The sequence below is a fragment of the Homarus americanus genome, unplaced genomic scaffold (genome assembly GCF_018991925.1).
Source record: "Homarus americanus isolate GMGI-L3 unplaced genomic scaffold, GMGI_Hamer_2.0 scaffold31037, whole genome shotgun sequence".
Classification (NCBI taxonomy): domain Eukaryota; kingdom Metazoa; phylum Arthropoda; class Malacostraca; order Decapoda; family Nephropidae; genus Homarus; species Homarus americanus.
The window spans coordinates 7,882,170-7,908,954 of NW_024722227.1; the positions used below are offsets into that span (position 1 = coordinate 7,882,170).

The 26,785-nt window shown below is 39.8% G+C and overlaps 1 protein-coding gene across 4 annotated transcripts in view; it reads right to left on the reverse strand.

Moving 5' to 3' along the window:
* Positions 1-16,087, reverse strand: part of LOC121862358 (broad-complex core protein isoforms 1/2/3/4/5-like) — a 92,164-nt gene extending 76,077 nt beyond the window's left edge. Inside the window, exon 1 of one of the 4 annotated variants that reach the window (XM_042360598.1) lies at positions 15,664-15,775. In XM_042360598.1, coding sequence (XP_042216532.1) covers positions 15,664-15,677 — 14 coding nt within the window. In that variant the 5' untranslated portion in view covers positions 15,678-15,775. Of the gene's footprint in view, positions 1-15,663; positions 15,779-16,001 lie in introns of those variants that run through there. The other 3 variants (XM_042360596.1, XM_042360594.1, XM_042360597.1) reach the window with 3 other exon arrangements.
* Positions 16,088-26,785: the final 10,698 nt, after the last annotated feature.

Here is a 26,785-nt window from a genome sequence, read left to right on the forward strand (position 1 = left end):
AAAAGTGAGAGTTTTGTGGTGCTGAGAAGAAAAAGAGACACCCATTTTAGATTTTCTATGTATTATTTAAGCATTTTTTATTTACGACCATTTCGACTTACGACCTGGATTTGGGTCCCTAACCCTGTCGTAAGTCAGGGAGGAGCTGTACCTGTATACTGTGGATATGTACTGTATAATGTATGAAAAAAAAAACATTCTTTGTACCAATTATACTGATATACAGTCAACCCTCACTTTACGAGGTCCCACATTCCGCGTTTCCACGTTTACGCGGTACCCTGCCGGAACCCAGGATGCTCACATTCCGCGGTGCGTGTACCCCTTTACGCGGAGAGCGGCTGGCGAGCCGCGCCATTTTTGGATCCAAACCTCCCGCCATCCGCCATGTTGTGTAAGCGGCGCGAACATAGTGCGCACAAGGTCGCCCAGTCATCAAAACATTACCAGTTCTTCACCCGCCACCCACCACAGCCGGCCCAAGTCAGTGATAGTGATAATTATGGTGAGGATATGGACTTATATGGACTTTGGGGGGTTTGACAAAGAGGCCCTGCAAGCCTCTGTGGTGGATAGTGATACAGTTGATACAAGTGATACAGGTGAGGGCCAATAATCTGCCCTCTGCCTCGGAACCAACCGCCCATCCCTGTGTGCCCAGCCATCTTTTCTACTAATGTAAGTGTTAAAAAACCTAATATTATTGATATTTACTCTTAATTATTAATTGTGTGTGCATACCATCATAAAGTTAAGATAATATTTTTACTACAACATAGTTGTGTGTCATCAAAAAGTGGAGTTTGGGGGTCGGCCCGGTCTCTATTTCAATTAATCCCATATGTTATGTTATTCACTTAACGCGTTTCTCACTTTCCGCGGTACCCTGTGGGTTACATTAACCGCGTAAAGTGAGGGTTCACTGTACAGTATGTGGCCATCCCTCTCCCTCTTCTCATTTTCATTCACGAAACTTTTCGGGCTTCCGCCCTGGGTTTTCTGTTTACTCTCAGCATGCAGGCCAGAGTTAAGTCTTCATAGCTCTATTTTATTAATGTCCTCAGTAGCAGGTTTAGCCTATCCAGGCGAACTTTACCGAGGCTGCTAGTCTTAGTGATCCTTCCGGACGCTGACCTTCCGGTCTTACTAGCAGTCTAGAGTTATGGTGGGATGAACCTAGTATCCTAGGTACTGTATGGGTAAAATGAGAACCATTCAGGGTGGAATTCTCAGGCCAATACATCTTGCTAGAGTGATGGTGAACGATGTTAGCTAATGGAGCGCTATGGTAGCAGCTCAGCACTGTCAACCCTTCCGGGTGACCTGATGCTCACTCAGGCATCATCGCTCAAACATGATTAGTTGAAGTGGTGATGTCTGTGCACCCTGATTGGCAACAAATAGAGAACTTGGTGATCCCTCAAAATATAAGTGCTCTAAAATGAAGTTAGCTTAATTAAGAAACAAAATTCATTGAGCTGAGGGATAATTGAGATGAGAGAAGGGAGAGGTGTATGATATAGTGAGTTAGTTGTTTATGATTGTCATATGTCATATAAAATAACTTACTAAAATATCACAGTTACGAGTCATATTGCTTATGTTTGGGAGAAAATGTTATCTCCCTTGTATCATTATGATGATACAATGTGACTCATAGTGTTCCTCCTAGTTTAGATGAGTGATGTGCAACTGGAGGATGAAGGACAGTTGTCTGGACTGCTAGAGACGGAGGAAACCATGGAACGGTCGCTGGGGAACTAGTGTTGAGTGAGGAGCTGCAAGGAATGGAGAGCTCAGCTCATACACTACATACAAAGATGTGAATTCAGTAGTAATAGTTTCACCCAGGACCCAAGGGAAACATACTACATGTAATTATCAAGGATGTAGGGCAACTTGGATTACCAAGTTAGATCCTCATTTGGCTTGCATAATTCATAGCAGCTGTGTCTCAGACAAGCTGTATTCACCATTGGATTGTGCAGTTTGTTATGATCAATTTTTTAAAATTATTCAAGGTGCAGGAGATAAGAAGGAATTATCAAAGGTCCAAATTAAAAAAAAGATGGAATTAGGCCTTAAAGAGTAAATTTCTAAATGTAAAGCACTGGAAAGATCCCAAGTTGGCAGAAAGTTTAGAATTATGGGAGATAGGTAAGAGACTTAATCCCCAGTCAGACCAACCTGCTTCTGCTAAGAAAAGTGGGTTATTGGATATTTAAGGCAAAAACCTCTATCTAGTCAGCCCGATTTTAGTGGATTCCAGAATTAGGATGAGGAAGTTGGTACTAATACTGTTCAGTCACTAGAGCAGGGAGAACCTGTTGAGACTGACTTCATCCTGTCCCCATTTTGGCAACCACTGATAGAGAACATTGAGTGTAAGGATGATCCAAACAGGCCTTGGGTAACATTGGTAAGACCTAAGTCTTCTTTGTTTTCAACCACATCCGAGTCTGTGGATTCCTTATTCAAGATATTTTATGAAAAGGTTTCTAAACTTCCTGATCTCTCAGCACTTAAAAAGAGACAGGAAGGTCAAGCAACTGTGGGTCATCATTCATTGTTTTTAGAAGGTGATACTACAATTTCTTGGCCTGATATTTGCCCCCAAATTAGCTCTGAAATATATTGAAAGACTTAACATTCATTCCCTCAGATAGGAATGCTCACAAGTTTAGTTTTTTGAAGTTCCAATGCAATGACATAAACAGTTCCTTATATGAACTTTCCCAGTATTTGTCGGCTCCAAAATATGCTGACATAAGCTATGAAATAAATTTGAAACCAGTTGCTTCTGCACTGTTGCAGGAAGAGTTCAAATTTAGGAAGTTGGCAGTGGATATTTGGTCTGCAATCATGCTGTGTCAGTTATTGACTAAGTTTGTGCTGGACTATGAGGACAATTCAGAAGTAGACACATGTTTTGCTGCTGCTATACAAGGGATTCTATATTCCCTGTACAACTCATTTTTGGAAATGTTGTTGAAAGCCCTTAAACTAAAAGCCCAGCTAAGGAAGCAAGCCACTAATAACGCTTAAAGTGGTAGTGCTTATTTATTGCTATGTTCTTCCCCTCTTTCTCCTGCTTTGTTTGAGGAATAAGCATTAGTTAAGTATAGATCAGCTGTTGAGCAAGCTATTAATATTACTGTTCCCAATATTGTAGTTCTATGATCTTTCAGAAATTTAAAAGAGGAAGGAGTAACAGGGGAACAAGACCAGCTGCTAGGTTCAGTTGTCAACCTAGAGGAAACTTTAGAGGAGGAAACAATTCAAGACGTAGTAAGGGTGGCTGTTTGCGACCACCCCCTCCCATTGAAGCCAGACAGCTGGGCTTACAAGACAATCAAAGGGGGCCTCATTTGGACTTGGTTGAGGCGCCCTCCCCTAGTGTTACTAAAAACGGGGTAAAAAACCAACCCCCTTACTCACAGAATTTGTAATTCAACTGTAAACAGAGATGTGATAGAATTGTTGCAGTAAGAGAAATGTTTCATGTCTTGCCTGTTCCCAGTCCCCAAGAAAGGCAGCGACAAATTGAGGTGGATTTTAGATCTTTCCATCCCGAACAAGTTCATTACAAAAAAAAAAAAAAAAAGTTTCATGATGCTCACTTACGATCATTTGAGGCATCTTCTTCCGCCCAATGCTTGGATCTCAAACGTGGATCTCGAAGATGCCTATTATAAAGTGCCTGTTGCTCCCAGGTACAGAAAATTTCTAGTGTTTGCAGTGGGGGGTGTAAGTTATCAATAAACAGCGATGCCATTCGGCCTAATAATTGCGCCAAAAGTGTTTACAAAACTGGCGAACATCCCCAGGGAGATCCTGGCGAAGGAGGGCATAAGAACTTTTGTTTATCTAGACTATTGACCGACAGTGGGAAACTCTTTCGAAGACTGTCAAAGAGCGACCCAACGTACACTGCAGGGGTAGTACTAATTCAAAATCTAGGATTAAAGATAAACCAGGTCAATTCAAATCTCCTACCATGTCAGAAATTGGATTGATTAGGTCTCCATTGGGACACCAATAAGCAGTTAGTCAGTCTACCAGAAGCAAAGGTAATATTGAATAGATATGATAAACCAAGTAGAAGCCTTTTGTGTAGAGCAAGAGGTTTTTTGGCACAAATGGGAAAAACTACTGGGTCTGTTGAATTTTGCCACCATAGTGCAGTGGTCCCTCGGTTAACGAACTCAATTCGTTCCAGAGGGTCGTTCGTTAACTGAAAATTTCGTTAACCGAAACCATTGTTTCAATGGGATTTTGGGTAATTGGTTCCAACTCACCGAAAATTACATACAAAGTAAAAAAAAAAATGCAGTAAAGTACACTTACTTTGAGGTGTGTATGTAGAAGGCGCCTGGTTGATGATGCTGATGTGAATTTGAAGTGGGAGGTGGAGAAGGGAGAAGAGAAGGAAGTGGGGGTGGAGGAGAAGCATTTTACTGCTTCTTGGAAGGCGAGTCACCTTCCATAAAAATGTCAGGAACCTCTGGACTGACAGATTCTCCATCAGGAAAATCCTCTCTCCTTTTTGAAGTGGAAGGCTTCCTTTTCGAGAAGAAACTGTCAATTATTCTTTGTGGGGCATTTCTCCTCCTCATCATTAACTGATTTTTGAAGGAGACCACTTTGTCCTCAACATTACACAAAATAGGTTCTGTTGTTTCCACATCAGGGTGCCTTGAAGCCAGTTTCCTAAACATCTCCCAGTGGTGAACAACATCTTTTAATTCTGAAGAAGACATATGGTCATCACTTTCCCTTTCCTCCTCACCACTGTCAGCTTCTAACATCACATCCAGTTGCTGCAAGTCTTCAGGAGTAAGTTCCTGCTCATGAGACATCACAAGCTCTTTCACATCATCCTCCTCCACTTCGAGGCCCATTGACTGACCAATGGACACAATCTCCTTGTTCAACTCCGCTTCTTCCTCAAATCCCTCAAAATCATGGACTGCTGATGGCCACAGTGCTTTCCATGCAGAGTTGAGGGATCTAATGGAGACTTCTTGCCATGATGACACAATCAATTTTACAGCCTCCAGGATGTTGAATTGTGTCTTCCAGAACTGTGCCAGTGTTAGTTCAGGATCAGTGGAAGTTGCCTGATAACAACTCCTGAACATTTTCTTCATATACAGCTTCTTGAAGTTGCTGATTACATTCTAGTCCATTGGCTGTATGAGTGATGTAGTGTTGGGAGGCAAAAACAACACTTTGGCAAAGTCAAATCGAGCCTCCAAAGTGCTGGCAAGTTCAGGGTCATGACCAGGGGCATTATCCATAAGGAGAAGAGCCTTTAAAGGGAGTTTATTGGTGGTTAGGTAGCTCTTCACAGAAGGGCAAAACACCTCAACAGCCCATTCATTAAAGAGCTGTCTTGTTACCAATGCCTTACAGTTGGACTTCCAATAAACTCCAAGTTGTCCTCTTACCACCTTTTGTTGCTTGAACACCCTGGAATTTTCAGAGTGGTAGACGAGCATAGGCTTCAGTCGGAAATCCCCTGAAACATTGGCACCAAGCAATAGAGTGAGACAGTCCTTCATGAGTTTATGCCCAGGTAAAGAGGCTTCATCTCTGGTGATGAATGTCCTTTTGGGCATTTTCTTCCAGAACAGCCCAGTTTCGTCCACATTGAACACTTGCTGTGGAAGATAATTTTCTTCATCCACCAGTTCCTTAAACTCCAAAACAAATTTGCTGCTCCTTCTTTATCTGCACTGGCAGCCTCACCATGCCTAATAACACTAAAAACGTCACTTCTTTTCTTAAATTTTTCGAAACAGCCCTTGCTGGCCCTAAACTCTTCAAACTCTGTGCCAGAAGAACTACCTTAAGTTGCTCTTCCTTCAAATGTTTGTATATTTCCCTGGCCCTTTCACAAATAAATTCAGTCGATATTGAATCTCCTTTCATTTGTTTTTCCTTAATCCAAATGAGAAGTAACCTCTCTGTTTCTGAAATTAAGGATCTACCTTTAAAAACACTGGTAGATTTGTCTCTCACTTTCACTTCTTTAAACTTGTTTTTCTGCACAAGAATTGTCGACACAGTTGATGCCGACATGCCATATTCTTTATTAAGCACATTTGTTCTAATGCCTTCTTCATGTTTCTTTATGATTTCCTGTTTCACCTGGATTGAAATCGCCTTTCTAGATTTCTTTGGACCCATGCTAGATTCAATAACAATTTCACCACTAAAATTTTAAGTTTAATTGCTGTAATTAAAGATTATTTTCTTTAAATCAACACTGCACTGCACTATATACAGGGTATTATCAATATGTTAAATAAATTTCAGAATGACCAATAATTGTACAGTAAAAACGTAAAAATAGTTTATGTTCAAGAGAGCCACAAGCAAGATGTTACCTCCACTGACCAGAGATGCAAACAGATGTCTTGGTGGGTAAGTGAAGTGCCTGATGGGCGCACCAAAAACTAGTTCCCTGTACTGCAATTATGTTAAATAAGTGTTAAAATGACTAATAATTTTAATATAAAACTTGGAAAAATAGTTAATAGCACAACCTTCTTGATATTTACTCAAATGGGAACGAATTTAAGCCCTAGAACAGATTACTGTATTGGCGGACTAATCTACCAGCTGGTGAGCAAGCGAAAACATGTTGACATGTTTTCGTAAGAATTTCGTTAACCGAATTGAATATTCTTATGGAAGGCAATTCGTTAACCAAAATTTCGTTAACCGAGGGATCTCTGTACTGTACTGTTTCACTGTCAGTGCTAATACAATTTTAACATTACTTTTGCAGGGGGGGGGGAGTGTCCTGGGGATCCAGAACCCCCCTTTTCATCAGAAAATTCCAATACTTTTTCTTTAATGCAGTACAGTATTGTACTCAGGCGCTTTTGTAAAGTAAAAAGTAATTATTATTGACCACAGAATATATCTTAATAACAAGTGCACATGGCTTCAAAATGGTCTCAAAATGCCCATGATATTGGTCAGATTTAAGTGGGCTCGCTGTGCTCACCAAGTTCCCCCCTTTTGAGATTCCTAGATCCACCCCTATTTTGGGTTAAGTAGGATATAAATTTCACTGAGTTGGCCCGCAGAAAAATACCTAAGTCATAATGCAGCCCATGACTGAGGAAAGGTTGCCCATGCCTGATGTACTGTACAGGAAACCAAAAGACAACACCCCTGTATAATGTGTATATGTGTGTTTGATACAGTACATGTATGTGTTACACACAGTGACACATAACAGAAAATCCTTCTGTCAGAGGGCCAAGTGGATATGACCACTTCCCCTTCACGAGAGAGAGAGAGATATATGCAAAATACAGTATACAGCACTGTACTGACTGCCTGGCACATCTCTAAGCAAAATGGCAAATGCATTTTCAAAAATTAATGTAAAATCACCAGTTAAAAATAAATTTTAGACAAGGTGAGTTAAATTATGCTTCATAGTTAGGTATACATGTTAATAATCAATCAGCTACTACTTTTTATAAGTAGCTCTTGAAATTTTATCAGCTGAATGTAAGATATAAAACTGAAATAAGTTTTTAAACAGAAATCACTGTGCACTATGTTATAAGGACAGTATACATAGTGTGTGAAAAATTTATTTTGCAATGAAATAGAAATAAGTATGAATACTATACTGTATAGTACAGTCAACCCTCGCTTTACGCGGTCCCACATTCCGCGTTTCCACGTTTACGCGGTACCCTGCCGCAACCGGAATGCTCACATTCCGCGGTGCGTGTACCCCTTTACGCGGACAGCGGCGCGAGCAGGGTGCGCACAAGGTCGCCCAGTCATCAAAACATTACCGAGTTCTTCACCCGCCACCCACCACAGCCGGCCCAAGTCAGTGATAGTGATAATTATAGTGAGGATATGGACTTATATGGACTTTGAGGGGTTTGACAAAGAGGCCCTGCAAGCCTCTGTGGTGGATAGTGATACAATTGATACAAGTGATACAGGTGAGGGCCAATAATCTGCCCTCTGCCTCGGAACCAACCCCCATCCCGTGTGCCCAGCCATCTTTTCTACTAATGTAAGTGTTAAAAAACCTAATATTATTGATATTTCTCTTAATTATTAATTGTGTGTGCATACCATCATAAAATTAAGAAGTTATTTTTACTACAACGTAGGTATTGTGTCTGAAAAAGTGGAGTTTGGGGGTTGGCCCGGTCTCTATTTCAATTAATCCCATATGTTATGTTGTTCACTTTACGCGGGCCGCCGTGGGTTGAATTAACCGCGTAAAGTGAGGATTCACTGTAATTGTATAAATATGTTTCACAGTAGGTACAGGGTATGTATATGAAAAAAATATATAATGTACTGTACTGTATTGTATGTCTGTCACAGATAACATGACTGTGCTGATAACCACATAGGAAACAAGACAACACGAAGTTCCTAAGCACTATCGTGTAATTCACATCTTCAGGGGTGAGTACAGACTGACAGTTTTTTGTTTGTTTTCTTATGGGGAATAGCCCACCCGGGCACAGGTCATCGACCCACAACGGGGCCTAGGGGGGCGAAAAAATAAAAAATAAAAATAAATTAAAAATAGAAAAGAAAAAGATTATATAAATCTACACCACAAAGATGCTGGAACACTACTGAACAGTACAGGAAAGAGATTAATGAGTGTTGATAGTTTAATATCAGACTCAGGGAGTGATAATTCAAAATCAATGGTCAAACAATTCTAGATACTCCCACAATACCTGTTTCTATTAATTGATTAAATCTACCATGCAATACTTCATGGGGTGAATAATCCCATGAGAATATGGAAGCATGGGGTGGAATGGGTCAAAACCTAAGCATAGTACTGTATAGTTTTCATTGAGAGAGAGAACCAGCCAGATTGCAAGCTAAACGAGGGCTCCTCCCATGCTCAACATCACAGCCTAGGGAAGTACAGTACAGCCACTCCTCGACTTACGACGGGGTTAGAGATCCAAATCCAGGTCGTAAGTCGAATTGGTCGTAATTCGAAAATGCGAAGATAATACATAGAAAATCTAAATTGGGTGTATCTTTTTCTTCTCAGCACCACAAAACTCTCACTTTTAAGCATGCCAGCCATTTTAAATGGAATTACATACAAAAATTTTGTCAGTACACAGCGCAATCACTAACATCGGGACTCGAAAATAAGTAATTTGAAAAAATTTTGGTACGACGAGGGCGGTTGTATCTCCAGGTGGTCGTAAGTCGAGGAGTAGCTGTATAGAGAAAAGCCGCTCTCAGGAGATAGTGTACTGTACCAAGGTAAAGCATAACCCTTGTTCCAATGTGTTCTGAAATAGCACTTCCTGTAATACCACCACTAAACCCAGAAATAACAAACAGGCTGGATTTCTCACCAGTAAACTCAGAAATCCTCTTGATCTGGTGTGAGTACTGTTCTGTATAGTAGGCCCTTCAAATTCGCAGGGGTTAGGTTCTCAAAACGGTCGTGAATCGCCAAATCCACGAATAACATTTGCTGACGGGGGTTGTACATTTTTACCTGTGTACAAAGAAATATACAGTAAAAGTCCAAAAATCCGGATGCCATTAATTTGGACCACCCGAGAATCCGGACATTTCGAAAACTCCAACTTGTTTTTTTTTTATTTAGCTGGCTTTTGTGTGTATATATGCGCAAGCATGAGCGCCACAGCTGCACAGCGACAACAAGCGACCATGCGGTCGCCACTTTAAAACGAGCAATCAAACTGTGACAACGTATGTAATTTTGAGTTCTACTCTTTCCATTTACAGAGTACTGTACAAGCCCATAATAATGGCTCCTAAAGTAGATAAACTTCGTTGTGTGAAGAGAAAGAAGAACACTTTGAAATTGAGTGATAAACTTGAAATAATTAAGAAAATAGAACGTGGTGTGAACAATACATTTCTAATGGAAACGTACGACATTGGAAAGTCTACAATTTATGATATAAAAATGGCAAAGAATAAAATTCTAGAATTCACAGCTTTTTCTTTAAAACGGCTCGTTTTAATTAATGAAGCAGGCTATATTTGCTAATGAATAAACTATCAAAATGTACCTGTTCATCTCTTCTTTATTCCTCCTTAAATTTAAATTTTAAAAGTACTGCCTGAGAATCGGGAAAATCCGAAAATCCGGACCGACCCAATCCCCAAGCAGTCCGGATTTTTGAACTTCTACTGTATATTCCCTTTTTGTGTTTGCCCTTAGGACAATTATTTCTTTTACCTGTATTGTATATACCTGTACAGTACGTGTGTGTGCGTGTGTGTGTGTTTGTGTGTGTGTGTTTGTGTGTATGTGTGTGTGTTTGTGTAGACACACACACAAAACACATACAAATAAATAATAATGAGAAAATCCTCTCACAAATAATCAGAAACTAATTTATTAGAAATGTGACTCTACCCTCAAGTCTACTCCCGCCTTACCCATTTCCATAAAATTCACTGAACTTAAACTTTTCATAAGCATTATTTTGTACAGTCGGTAAAAAAATATCTTTACAATTCTCGTGCAAAACAAAATGACACCACGAATGAAGCTTTTTGATAAAGGCCCGAGAGGCGTATTTCGCACTCATAGCCCTGCGTGTGGATTATTCAGTTAAAAATTCATCATACCCCTCCTGATCAAAATTAGTTTGTTTCTTTTACCAAATTTACCCATGGGAATGTACACTCAGTAAAAACGGTATCTTTACAATTCTTGTGCGAAACAAAATGACAAGACGAATGAAGGTTTTTGAGAAAGGTTCATGAGGCAAACTGTTATTCACCAATCAAATTGCAACGAACTAATTTTATATTATGAATGAAAGAACTAAATTAGGCCCACCATAATAGGTAGGAAATGTCTCACAATCACATCTACCAACCCTAGTGAGACAACAGGATTGTTCAGTTCCAAATTCATCGAACCCTTCCTGAAAAATACTGTTTTTACCGAGTCTACATGCTTTAGATCAACAACTTAATTTTTGGATCTGAAGTACAGTATGATTGTTTTCACTAGAAATGGACATCTGGGAAGTTTGAAATTAATCATCAAAACCTTACTAATAATTTTTTTTCTTCAATACTGTATTTTCAAGAAAATAGTTTGCATGCATACTGTACAAACAAATTGGAGTGGCCAAGCAAGTAAAAAACTACCTTGACTTCACTGTACAGGTACCTAAGAACAATAGGCCATAGCCTCATGTTCTTAAACATACTGTACTTTGATCAGTAAAAACAACACTGACTAGTCATACAGACAAATCCTGTCAAGTTGTCGTTTGCTCGAAGGTTTCTCAAGAATCATTAAATTATTAACTATCGCTAAAAACAACTTAATCAGATTTGATCGCACAAATAACTTTAGCCTAAAAACAAAACCAGACAGTGCGCTATATATCTGATGCCAGCAGGAACAAACCACTGTGCACTGGTATAATTGGTAGGTGGTTATGTCCTTATAAAATAAAGCTTATCATTTTGAAAAAAACCCATCCCATTAAATTGCTTATAAACCTAATTTTTCTAAAACAGTTTTCCATGCTGAACACAGTACAGTAGTGAAAATGAATGTTTAGAGAAATGCATAATTATTGAGTTAATACCCTTCTTACCCTGTCTCACCTTTGGGAGGCCTTTCAAACAGAGAGAAATCGTGAAATTAAAACTAAAACTAAAAATACCCAATCTATTGTAATCATTGTGCTCACTTACTGGGTAATTATTCTGCAAACAGTGGCATAGAATTTAGGCTCATGACCCAACACCTGTACGGTATTTACAGAGAATCCCCGGGTTACGAACAACTTCGGTTCCTGAGGACGTTCTTAAGTCAGATTTGTACGTGGAACACATGCTATATGCATACCGTACTTACAGAACAATGTTTAAAATCCCACTACAGTTGAGTCTGGATTTACGCGGTGCCTTGCCAGAATTGAAATGCTTTAATTACGCGGTAAATTTGGTCATTTACGCGGGAAGCGGCGCGGGCAGGGTGCGCACAAGGTCGCCCAGTCATCAAAACATTACCGAGTTCTTCACCCGCCACCCACCACAGCCGGCCCAAGTCAGTGATAACGACAGTGATAGTGAGGATATGGACTTATATGGACTTTGAGGGGTTTGACAAAGAGGCCCTGCTAGCCTATGTGGTGGATAGTGATACAATTGATACAAGTGATACAGGTGAGGGCCAATTATCTGCCCGTTGCCTCAGAACCAACCCCCCATCCCCGTGTGCCCAGCCATCTTTTCTACTAACGTAAGTGTTAAAAAACCTAATACAGTATTATTGATATTTCTCTTAATTATTAATTGTGTGCACACCATCATAAAATTAAGATGTTATTTTGACTACAAGGTACGTATTGTGTCGGAAAAAGTGGAGTTTGGGGGTCGGCCCAGTCTCTATTTCAATTAATCCCATATGTTCTGTTATTTCATTTACGCGTTTCTCGTTTTACGCGGTACTCCACGGGTTCAATTGACAGCGTAAATGAAGACCCAACTGCATATCATAGTCTTAGTCCTTCTACACATCTAAAATCACTTAATTTAAGACAAAAGAAGGAATAGAATGACATAATGCAGTAAATTTAAGTAAAAAATAAGTCATCATGTAAATAAAATACAGTACTACTGTACTGTGAATTTTAAGTTCAACCCTGTTTGTATCGGTGGGCGTTCGTAGGTTAGGGGACCCCCCTGTATATATCCAGTATACCCTGTATATATGGTAATTATTGACGACTGACCCATGGCAGATTTTTCATAAAAAACTAATATTAAAACGCTGCAATTTCAATGTGTTTTATAGCGAACTCTCGTAGTATATGCAAATGTGTTAAAAAGTGGTTGTTTCAAAATTAAACTTAACCTAACTTAATTGATAAGACAAACAAAAAGCAGGAGCACTGTTAGAAGACCTCACCAGCCTCACCAAAGAAACCCACTTAACCTTACTTTGCTTCCTCGCCGGGAGGCGAACCTTCCGGTATATTAAATAGAAGCATACACTGAGCATTGCCGTCGATCCAGCCCACCCAATAAATGCAAAATACAGAACTTGGGTTGGTAGATATGATTGTGAGACATGTCATATATACAGTGGGGTATGCTATAACGAACGGATCCTACTACGAATATTCCTATAACGAACGGTTTTACCTATAAAATTGAGAATGCTATAACGAACGCAACTCCTACAACGAACGCGGATGAATACGGGACTATTTCGCCTGGCGCATGAATATTGTTGTACCGCGACCCACAACAAGAGCGTCAGGCGCCATCTTTGTCTCATTGTGTAGCCAGTGCACCACTGTTATTGTTGAAATTTCGTCTTTTGATGTGGAAATTCGCGTTATTTGTATAACTATTTTGTTATACAAGTATACAATTGTAAGAATGAGTCGTCCAAAGCGAGTGAGAAAGCTAATAACCCTTGAAACTAAGAAAGAAATTATAAAGAAACGTGAGAATGGAAGAAGCATTGCGAAACTTAGTGATGAATATGGGATGGCTAAATCGACTATATGTACGATTTTGAAGAATAAAGAGGAGTTAAAAACTGTGCAAGTGGCTAAGGGAATCTTTAGACTTAGCAAAGCAAAGTGTAATGTGATTGAAGAGATGGAAAATTTACTCTTAGTGTGGATAAAGGAGAAAGAAATGGCAGGTGGTAACATTAGTGAAGCTATAATTTGTGAGAAGGCCAGACAATTGTTTGAGGACCTTAAAGCCAAGACTCCCAGTGGAAGTGATAGTGATGTGCCAGTGGTTAGGGGTACCTGCATGCTGAATAACACTAAGGTAAGATAAAGTACCGTATTTTTTACATTTTCCACAGAATTTTTTCAGTGTTAAGTGGTTGTATTTGGGGGCCTGGAACGGATTAATCCTATAACGAACGAATGCTATAACGAACAAGGTTCTGGAACCAATTACGTTCGTTATAGCATACCCCACTGTATATATATACAGTGAACCCTCACTTTACGCGGTTAATTCAACCCACAGGGTACCGCGGAAAGTGAGAAACGCGTAAAGTGAACAACATAACATATAGGATTAATTGAAATAGACCGACTGACCCCCAAACTCCACTTTTTCAGACACAATACCTACGTTGTAGTAAAAATAACTTCTTAATTTTATGATGGTATGCACACACAATTAATATTTAAGAGAAATATAAATAATATTAGGTTTTTTAACACTTACATTAGTAGAAAAGATGGCTGGGCACACGGGGATGGGGGGTTGGTTCCGAGGCAGAGGGCAGATTATTGGCCCTCACCTGTATCACTTGTATCAATTGGATCACTATCCACCACAGAGGCTTGCAGGGCCTCTTTGTCAAACCCCTCAAAGTCCATATAAGTCCATATCCTCACTATAATTATCACTATCACTGACTTGGGCCGGCTGTGGTGGGTGGCGGGTGAAGAACTCAGTAATGTTTTGATGACTGGGCGGCCTTGTGCGCACCCTGCTCGCGCCGCTTACACAACATGGCGGATGGCGGGAGAGGGCGGGAGGTTTGGATCCAAAAATGGCGCGGCTCGCCAGCCGCTCTCCGCGTAAAGAGGTACACGCACCGCGGAATGTGAGCATTCCGGTTTCGGCAGGGTACCGCGTAAACGCGGAATGTGGGACAGCGTAAAGCGAGGGTTGACTGTGTATATATATATGACATTAAGGTTAGGTTAAGTTTAATTTATACACAACCACATTTAACACATTTGCATATACTACAGCCATTAAACAAATATTTACTAATAATATTTAGGTAAACCTTAAATTTACGTAAATTTGTTTAGGCTCCCTAGGTTGGTTTCATTCATTTTATGAACAATAAATTATTTAATGTAATCAGTCTCGCTTAATGTTAACAAAGGCGCTCGTGATTTTACACCCGTTAAGTACAATACATATTACCAAAATTTACTATGTGTACTTAGATATATTTTTTTACCTCACCACTGCCTAGGTTTCTCAACTTTAGTACTGAGACAAACCAAAATAAAACATTTTGAAATATGTTTGATTTTAGGGAGACCACTGAGTAAAGTTCGGTACAGTATGGTGAAGTTAGGTAATGTTCGCTGGTTCATTCCTGCTAAAATGAAACATAGCTCTGTCACTCCTATGAGTGTATCAATTAACCTGACCAGCAAGGTAACCGCGGTTAACCCACACAAGCGTGGAAAATGGCAATAAAATGATGATGACGATAATTACATAGGGAAGGGGGAACAAGAGGAACTATGTTATGTATCAGAAGGTTCCAGACTTGTACCGGGTGTAAACTACAAATAAAAATACACCTCTAGTTAAAAACAAAAATTGTGATACGAAACCAATTACATGTACTAATGTTGGCAATACTAAACTGGTGTGTTACTAAACCTTTTTGGTAAATATTTAAGAAATCTCTTGTGAGTCTCCATGCCTGGTTCAACCCACAGTAAGCAGGTTTATCCACTCCTTGTATTGCAAGTGTCATGGGGTACAATTTCAGTGCTTCCAGGTTCTCTATATCACACAGGTTTAATGATAAGCCTCCATAAGTGATTAGGTATCCGGGTGTGAGCATCCACAGCTTGCAAGTTATGACTCATCATACCTGGCACTCACCTGGGCAAGACCATGCAGGTGTGGGTCAGCTGCCAGGTGACTTTGTTGTTATGGTGGTGATGGGGAGAACCGTGAGGTTTGAGTGGGTGGCAGGTGGCAGGGACACCGCCCGTGGCTGGAAGAGCAACAAAGGGCGGGCGGGCGGGCGGGCGGACGAGTGTTGGGTGGGAGAGCGGGGGCGGCCAGGGGCGGGCGGGCCGTGCGCGGAATGCGGGCGCCACGCAACAGCCCACACCCGCCCCTCACTTTCTCCACATCTAACTTTGTGTCTATCCTAAATCCACTACTAATGCTGGCTAGTGAACCTCCAGTCACATCCATGGAAAAAGAGTACTTACTGTGTCTAAGATCCGAGTTGAAGTTCCGCAGATTTTATGAGAAACATTTGGAGCGGTTCACCCGTGTGCTCATAACAGACCCCTCAACCTCACTGTATAAACAACCCAATAACTTTTCCGATCGGATTCATGATCGCCCGTATATAGATTCACAGATCTTATAACTTACATTTAAAGAGAACTTTGTTCCAAAAGCGATCCTCTTTTATTTTTATTAAGCGCGTCGGGAATATTTTTCCTTTTCATATAGCCACAAAAACCACAACAGAAGTTGTGGTTAAGAGAATCCATAAACAAAAATGTGAATTATATACAGTTTGATATTTACCATTTTCTCGTCAATGAACGGTAGGTAAATGAAGAGGCCAGTGTGCTTGTTTCTGAGTGCAAAATATTGTAGAAAACAACAACTATAAGGCATAAACGTGTGTTTCATCTTGTCCGGGGTTTGTAGCGTCTGCTACGTCCTGGAAGAATTACCAAAACAATATGCATTCCTTCACCCCAGGAGCTAGACAAGTGCCCCTCAGCTGCTTAGTATGTGGTTTCTGAAGACTGGAATTTATATGCGTTTCGCTAATGAAAGAATTGTATATTTATAATAAATGCTACTATGTGTTCTATGCACCCGCCATGTAAAAATGCATTATGGAAACCATCATGATTTTAAAGCTGTGTCCAGTTTAGGCTTAATGGCATAGTCTGTGTTGTGTGGTACCAGGGTAAATATTTGTAAGTACAACGTAATATTATCGTTTCGGGGATCCAATGAATTTTATTATTTTTGTTTTTGGTGGGGGGGGTCATTGGTTTAAACGATTCTAGGACACTTCTCGTCTGGCATTTTGGCCGCTCATGATTAAAAGAAAATCGAAAAAAAATCGAGGTAAATATTCGTCCATTGGCTGTCCTCAGGTTTTGATACAAAAATTGTTTTTGTTGTGTGTGTTTTACTCATATCTGACCTTCGTTTGCAAATTAGCGGTTCTTGAAAAAAAAAATTCATTTGTAACAGAAACTGCTAATTTGCACTAAAATGGTGGTCAGGTTTGAGTAAAACACACCATAAAACGCCCCCAAAATAAAACCTAATCAAACCTAACCTAACCTCACAACCTAACCATACCATTTTTTGGAGCTTACCTGCTACTGTGGTGGAGGATACAGCTGGGTGATCTGGTACGCTTATGGTTACAGACAAAAGAATTTCTGTCTTCTTAGAAATTAACAATTTCCACACATGGGACACAGTCTTGATGTTGGTAGGTCACCGTGATCTTGTAATTTTGGATTGGATTGCTTCACTGTTGTTGTGATAAACTCGCTGAATAATAGGTAATGGAGAGAACACTTTTCGCATGCCATCACGACCCTTTAAAATGGCTCCTTCAAAATGAATGGTCAGCCAAGTCACATGACACCATACTTGAAGATCATTGGTTGTATAGTAGGTGACTTTAGCCTTGGCCAAATAGATTGGACTGACCTTACGGGTAACTCAGAATCAGAGGATTTTCTCGAGACGATCCAGGACTGTTTCCTAAGTCAACATATAACCGAACCCACACGGGGGAATAATATACTCGATTTAGTTCTGTCGAACAGAGAAAACCTCATTAGCAATGTCGAGGTAGGGAGCGAACTTGCCAACAGTGATCACAAAGAAATTCGATTCCAGTTAGATTTTCAGGGCAGACATAAGGAAAATTCCACTAAAGTACCAGATTTCAGAAGGGCAAACTTTGACAGTTTAAAGAGGCAGCTGAGAGAGGGGGTGTCGCGCTTGGCCGTGAACCTGACAGATGACTCCGACCTGATAACATCTGAGACTGCCGAGTTCCATGACAATTTAAATAATGAGTTACTTAATGCACAAAGGCAGAACATACCATACAAAAAACTCAGATCAGACAACAATGACCCTAAATGGATAAATAATTATTTGAAGAACATCATTGGCCAAAGGAAGGCTATAGGTAGAAGGATAAAGCGTGGCGAAATTTACCTCCAGGATTATTATAAGATATTGGCGAGTAGGGTTAAAACCGAGATAAGGAAAGCCAAGAGGAATAATGAGGTAAGGATAGCAAGGGAGGCGAAGACAAACCCCAAAGGATTCTACCAAATGTATCAAACTAAAACACGAGAAAAAATTGGACCAATACGGTCAGATACCGGCGAGCTCACTGATAACGACGGAGAAATGAGCAATAATTTGAATAAATATTTTTCACCAGTTTTCACCAATGAAAATTTAAACATGATACCCGTGGCACCGACTCTATTCAGAGATAGTGAAGAAAACAAATTAAGCGAGATAGTAGTGACTAGTAACGATGTTAGTAAGCAAATAGACAAACTAAAGCCTAATGCTTTGCTAAAGTCTAAGTAAATAACATCGTAATTTTCGTCATTATCTACTACCTCGAAGACTTTCCTAAAAAACGTCAGTAGATTTGTTAGACAAGATTTTCACTTTGTAAACCCATGTTGAGAGTCGTAGATTAATTTGCTTTTCTCTAAATGCGATCGGATGCTATCTGCTATAATTGTTTCAAGAAATTTCCCCACTACTGACGTCAAACTGATCGGCCGGTAATTTGACGCTGATACTCTGTCTCCCTTTTTGAATATGGGTACTACATTTGCCTGTTTCCACAAGTCTGGCACAACTCCGGTGTCTAATGATTTTGTAAATAAATTTACAAGGGGTCTGCTAACCTGTTCCCTACACTCTTTCAAGACTCTAGGGAAAATTTCATCCGGCCCTGGGGATTTTGTCTTCTTTAGTTTATTTATCCTCTTAAGAACATCCTCTTTTCTGATAGTGATATTCTTTAATTTCTCTTCTTCCTTTCCCCTAAATATCAGTTCCACCTCTGGAATTTCTTCTGTGAAAACTGATAAGAAGTAGCTGTTCAATGCTTTGCTTATTTCTTCACTGCCATTTATCACTTCTCCCCTCCCTGACTTTAAAGGCCCAACTTTGTCCTTGACTTTTGTTCTATATACCTGGAAAAATCCCTTGGGATTCACCTTGGATTCTCTTGCTATTTTGACTTCATAGTCTCTCTTTGCTTTCCTTACATTTTTCTTAACATTCTTAGATAGCAGGGCTGTGGAGTCGGAGTCGAGGAGTCGGAGGAAATTTCGGCTTGTGGAGTCGGAGTCGGTAAAATTGTCCAGACTCCGACTCCGACTCCGACTGAAGCTATTCTGTTCCTAAGAACAAATATATGAACTCAGGCATATTCATTGCAGTGATTCCACTGATCCCATTAATTTTCTTAAATTATTAAAAGAATTTATTTCCATTTTATAAGCATTATTATGAATTTATTGTAGCAGGCACAGTATAGCACTATAATTTTGGATGATAGTCTCTTCTTTACCATTTGAAATTTTGAATTATATCAAATTTTGTTTCGTTGAAAACTGCACAGAGGCTCTCAGCTACAAAACAATTAGCTACAACCTGTTTTTGGTGAGATTAAGGCAAATTTAATTTAATAACTTAATCATGTAAGGTTTATCCATTTTCCTTAATAAGGTATTCATTTCTTTAATGTACATAAATATATAACTTTACTTTAAAAGGAATTGTAGGATCATCATTTAGATCCACATCAGATTATGAGCTTAAACAAAATTCATATGCTGAGATCGAACTTTTAGATATACATGTAAATGGTGTTTTCTAGTTAATATCTTGAATTCTTAATACATTTATTTTTCTTTTGATTGAAACTTTGAAAGTCAAGCCTATCATCTTTTTGTAGTTCTTAAATATCGTCCAGATCATTAATAAATCTGTAGCAGTATAGCCACGGTGTTTTACTTTTTACCTATGCAGGTTACAACATACAAATTACAATTAGGATGGTAGAAATAGTTGTTACAAATAAGCCAAGGAGTCGGAGTCGGAGTCGAAGGTTTTTTCTTCGACTCCACAGCCCTGTTAGATAGTTCATTATACAGTGGGGTATGCTATAACGAATGGATCCTACTACGAATATTCCTATAACGAACAGTTTTACCTATGAAATTGAGAATGCTATAACGAACGAAACTCCTACAAAGAACATTATTTAAAAAAATTTTATTTTATTTATTTTTTACTAATTTATTGTTTTTTTATTACAAGTATTATTGATATTCTTTATTTCAGGGGTTTAGATGCATATTTATGCACTTTTTACAATTTTTACAATTTTATATTATTTTTTCGCTGTTAAGTGGTTGTATTTGGGGGCCTGGAACGGATTAATCCTATAACAAACAAATGCAATAACGAACAAGGTTCTAGAACCAATTAAATTCGTTATAGCATACCCCACTGTACCTATTTCTGAGCTGCTCCTCCCCTCCCTTTAATTTCTTATAAATTCCTTTCTTTATTCCTATGTCATGTTTAAGTTTTCTGGTCATCCACCTTGGCTCATTCTTATTTGACCTAATTTTTCTGTATGGTATATTTTGTTCTTGTGCTTCATGTAGTATACTAGTGAATATATTATAGTGATGATCAATTGTTGTGTCATCTATGACCTCACCCCTTCCTACTGGGGACTGATGTGACTGTTCCCAGGTGACCTCACCTAGGTACCTTCTTAATCCCTGATAATCCGCCAACCGAAAGTTTGGGACTCTGACCATATTGTCATTGTTTTTTGTTTCCCAATTTAGGGTGAACCTGATTTCTCTGTGATCACTGTTACCTAGTTCTTCCCCTACTGTGATATCTCTGATAATATTTTCTTTATTTGTTCATACTAGGTCTAATATATTGTCACTTCTAGTAGTTGTGTAATTAGTTGTTTCAAAAAATTGTCCTGTACTGATGTCTAGGAAGTCTTCAGATTCATAGTCACCTACAGTATTACCCCGCTTTACGCATTTTTTTTTTACGCGTTTCCATGTTTACGTGTTACCCTGCCAGACCCAGAATGCTCACTTTACACGGTGCGTGTACTCTTTTATGCGGAGAGCGGTTCGGGCTGGGTGTGCACAAGGTCGCCCAGTCATCAAAACATTACCGAGTTCTTCACCCGCCACCCAGCACAGCCGACCCAAGTCAGTGATAGTGAGGATATGGACTTATATGGACTTTGAGGGGTTTGACAAAGAGGCCCTGCAAGCCTCTGTGGTGGATAGTGATACAATTGATACAAATGATACAGGTGCGGGCCAATAATCTGCCCTCTGCCTCGGAACCAACCGCCCATCCCCATGTGCCCAGCCATCTTTTCTACTAATGTAAGTGTTAAAAAACCAAATATTATTGATATTTCTCTTAATTATTAATTGTGTGTGCATACCATCATAAAATTAAGAAGTTATTTTTACTACAACGTAGGTATTGTGTCTGAAAAAGTGGAGTTTGGGGGTCGACCCGGTCTCTATTTCAATTAATCCCATATGTTATGTTGTTCACTTTACGCGTTTCTCGCTTACGCGGGCCTCCGTGGGTTCAATTGACCACGTAAAGCGAGGGTTCACTGTACAATGTTGTCTCAGTCAATATTTCTGAAGTTGAAATCCCCCATAATGCATAGGTTGTTACATTTTGCTACCCTACTCATTTCCTGAAAAATATGGGCTGAGCTGCTTCTTTGCCCAGACTTGGGGGCCTGTAAATCACTCCCATAATTAGTTTTTCTCTTCCTTCCGTGATTTCTACCCATACAAACTCGGTTCCCATTTCACCCTTTATTGAATTATTAACAAAACATTTTAATTTATCCTTGATGAAGAGTGCGACCCCTCCCCCCTTCCTACCTTCCCTGTCCTTGTGAAAAGGGTTGTACCCTTCTATGTGGTACTCTGATAAAAAAATTTTGCTCGCCAGATTCATCCAAGTTGCGGTGATTGCTATGACGTCTACATTTTCGGTACATACAACCACTCTCAGCAAGTCTATTTTATTTCTAACGCTCCTACTGTTTGTATAGTATACATTTAAGCCTCCCCTTCCCTGGTCCTGTTTTACCCCTTGTCCTGAGTAACTAGTTTTACTTCCCAGGACCTGCTTGTTTTTTGACTCCCACTTTCCCCGACCTCTGTCTACTGGCGAAACCCCCCCTTGGAGTGACAATTTCACACTCCAGGGATGCAGACAACGTCTTTACCCCTGCACGAGACAAGTGTACTCCGTCACGACTGTACAGGTAGTCGTTGCCATAGAATCGTTGCCAGCTATCAATGAATGCCCAACCATTGTTTGCACAATGTTTTTCCAGTCGGCAATTTATAGCAATTGCCCTGGACAGCCATTCACGACCAACCCCTCTTCTAGGCAAGACACCACATACTATCGGGATCCCTCCCCTATCTCTAATCTTCCCCAGCGCCTCCCTATACCTCTTGAAAAGTTCCTCACTCCTAACCTTTCCTATGTCGTTTCCTCCCACACTAAGACACACCCTTTCGACTCTCACTGACCATCACCACGACCTCATCTGCAAATTTGGTAAGAAGCTTCTACACCATCCTCGACACCGTCTCCTACTACCACCTGAGATCCCTAGCCCGAGAATTGCTGTTCGACACCACAACCGCATCCAGCCCATACTTGCACGAACTGATCGCTATAAGAACAGCCCAGTCCCAACCATTGTAAAATTATCAATAACTTGTAATAGACCAGTGTATTCACTCCCAGTAAACACTACTCCTTGCACTGTCACTATGTTGAAATGCACTGTAGTTTGAGCTTTTCCCCATCTAGTTATTATGTATCTTATTTATATCACTTATGTTACTTGTATATTATTTATAATTCGAAACCCATTCCCCAAATATGTAACTGTATATTTTCAGCCTTCTGGCTGCCAAGTTCTTTCAATAAACCTTTAATTATTATTATTATTATTATTATTATTATTATTACTACTACTACTGGATTGGTACCCTCCCCTGACAAAACCCTGTCTAACCTCTCAGCTACATGCCCTATCCCAGCCCCAGGATAACACACCCTAGTCCTACGTTTCCTATCTCTTGTACAAAAAGTCCTATCTAAAAACCTCACCTGGCTGTCCCCAACTACCACGACCTTACCTCTGGGCAGGGTTTGTACAACTGCCCTTTTCTCTACCTGCACCACACTTTCCTGCCTCTTCTCTTCCTCGCCAGCTTCCTCCAGCACCTGGTAGGGGTTCCTACATTCCACACCCTGGTCAGCTTTCCTGAGCCTGACCCTAGTCCCCTTGGAGACAACCACTCTCCACGTCTGCTCCTCCTTCGCAGGTGTCCTGCTAGGCAAGACACCTACCTGAAGGAGTTCAGTCCTGAGGGCTTCATTTTATTATTATATTTTATTATTATTATTATTATTGTTATTATTATTATTTTATTTTGGTGTATTTTTTATTAAAATTTTTATTTACTATGAATAATTATTATTATTATAATTAGTAGTGCTATTACATTTTCGCCCACCAGGCCCCGATGTGGGTCAGTGATCTATGCCTGGGTGGGCTAATCCCTGTTATAAAAAATAAAAAAAAATTGCTCCACAAAAAAACTTTCGGTTTTCATAGCTTTTCGGAATTTCGGATAAAGGGTTGTCAACCTGTGTGTGTGTGTGTGTGTGTGTGTGAGTGATAATTAACGGTTTATTGAAGAGCTATGTTTTAAAGGCTGAAAAATTTATTGTTAGCATATTTGGGAATGGGTTACGCATCATAAATAATATACAAGTAATATAAGCATTAACGTTTATTGAAAGAGCTTCAGTGATGGTGTTATATGTAGTGATGATGGATTGTGTTGTAGTGATGATGATGGTGTAGAAGTGATGATGGATGGTGTTATATGTAGTGAGATGATGGATGGTGTTATATGTAGTGATGATGGATGATGTTATATGTAGTGATGATGGATGGTGTTATATGTAGTGATGATGGATGGTGTTATATGTAGATGATGGATGGTGTTATATGTAGATGATGGATGGTGTTATATGTAGTGATGATGGATGGTGTTATATGTAGTGATGATGGATGGTGTTATATGTAGTGATGGATAGTGTTATATGTAGTGATGATGGATGGTGTTATATGTAGATGATGGATGGTGTTATATGTAGTGATGATGGATGGTGTTATATGTAGTGATGATATGGTGTTATATGTAGTGATGATGGATGGTGTTATATGTAGTGATGATGGATAGTGTTATATGTAGTGATGATGGATAGTGTTATATGTAGTGATGATGGATGGTGTTATATGTAGTGATGATGGATAGTGTTATATGTAGTGATGATGGATGGTGTTTTATGGAAGATTATGGATGGTGTTATATGTAGTGATGATGGATGGTGTTATATGAAGTGATGATGAGTTATATGTAGTGATGATGGATGGTGTTATATGTAGTGATGATGGATGGTGTTTATATGTAGTGATGATGGATGGTGTTATATGTAGTGATGATGGCTATTGTTATATGTGGTGATGATGGATAGGTTATATGTAGTGATGATGGATGGTGTTATATGTAGTGATGATGGATGGTTATATGTAGTGATGATGATGGTGTTATATGTAGTGATGATGGATGGTGTTATAATAATAATAATAATTAACGGTTTATTGAAAGAGCTTGGCAGCCAGAAGGTTGAAATATACAGTTACATATTTGGGAAAGTTTCGAATTACAAATAATATACAAGTAACATAAGTGACACAAATAGATATATAATAACTAGATGGGGGAAAAGCTCAAACTACAGTTCATTTCAACATAGTGACAGTGCAAGGAGTAGTGTTTACTGGGAGTGAATAACACCTGATTTATTACAAGTTATTGATAATTTTTACAATGGTTGGGACTGGGCTGTTTTTATAGCGACTGTCTGTGTACGTGTGGGCTGGATGCGGCCAGGTGTCGAACAGCACCTCGGACTAGGGATCTCAGGTAGTAGGAGCTGGTGTCGAGGATGTAGAAGCTTTACCAAATTTGCAGATGAGGTCGTGGTGATGGTCAGTGAGAGTCGAAAGGGTCAGTGTTGAGCGCTTTCTTGATATGTGGAGTAGAAGGGAGAGAATAATCTTTGCATGCCTGCACTTTTTTCTAGGTGTTTACGTTGTGTGGCATTTAGGAGGAAGACCAGGTGGGGAGGCATAGGTGAGCTTGGGAAGTATGAATGTTGTGTAAACACTGAGGAGCTTTGGTGCAGGAACCTGAGGGACTTGAGTTTGAGGAGGAGGTGGACGGAAACTGAGGATTTGACAACTTACTGACGTGTGGTTTCCAATTTAGTTTGTTGTCTATGCAGATGCTGAGGAGCTTCGTGGAATCTACAACCTGGAGTGTGTTCGGACCTAGAGTAATGGAAGGAGGTGGGACAATGTCGGAGGAGAGGTGTGCATAACCATGGTCTTGGTATGGTTGATGGAGACATGGTTGTTGGTGGCCCAGTTTTGGAGACTGTTCAATAAATCTTGAAGGGCGGAATAGTTGGAGCAGAATTGTTGACGCTATCCCAATGGTGGAGCCGTCGACATATTTCCAGCGAGCAGGGGTTTCAGGGCATCATTGATGGCGGTGAAGCAGAGTGGTCCCATCTTGGTGCCTTTGGGGACGCCGCAGGTGAGTGACTGAAAGGTGAGACAGCCTCGGAAGCGTATACAGCTTATGTCGGTCACTGAGGAAGTTCAGGTTATGGTATAAGACTTCTCCGAGCCCGAGGTCAATAGCTTTGTTGATGATTATATTGTGGTCGACCAGGTCGAATGCTTTAGTGAAATCAATGAAGGCGACAGCTAAGGACGTTTTTCGTTTCTGAGATGGCGGTATATGTAATCGAGAAAGCTGACAAGACAGTGAGTGGTGGAGGAAGCTTTATGTTGCAAATTGTTGAGGGTCTATTACCTGCATATCAGCATAAGCCCAGTCGAACACAAACTTTCACAGATTAGGTTGGGTATTGGGGTGATTGCAATAGGTCGTAGCTGATTTGGATTGTGGGCTGTTGACTTGGGCACTGGTGATACATAAGAGGTTCCTTCCAGTCAGCTGGGCATCTGGCTTGATGGATGGTGTTATATGTAGTGATGATGGATGGTGTTATATGTAGTGGTGATGGATGATGTTATATGTAGTGACAGATGGATGGTGTTATATGAAAGATGATGGATGGTGTTATGGGAAGATGATGGATATATTATATGTAGTCACAGATGGATGGTGTTATATGTAGTGACGATGGATGGTGTTATATGTAGATGATGGATGGTGTTTATATGTAGGATGAGGAGTAGGTTATATGTAGTGATGATGGATGGTGTTATATGTAGTGATGAGGATGGTGTTATATGTAGTGGTGATGGATGGTGTTATATGGTGATGATGGATGGTGTTATATGTAGTGATGATGGAGAGTATTATATGTAGTGATGATGGATGGTGTTATATGTAGTGACGATGGATGGTGTTATAATTAGTGATGATGAAAATATATGTAGTGATGATGGTTATGCTATATGTAGTGATGGATGGTGTTATAAGTAGTGATGATGGATGGTGTTATATGTAGTGATGATGGATGGTGTTATATGTAGTGATGATGGATGGTGTTATATGTAGTGATGATGGATAAATATATGTAGTGATGATGGATAGTGTTATATGTAGTGATGATGGTGGTGGTGTTATATGTAGTGATGAAGGATGGTAAGTATATACTGACGATGGATGGTGTTATAATTAGTGATGATGGATGGTGTTATATGTAGTGATGATGGATGAGCAATACGTAACTGGAACGAAGTATTTGA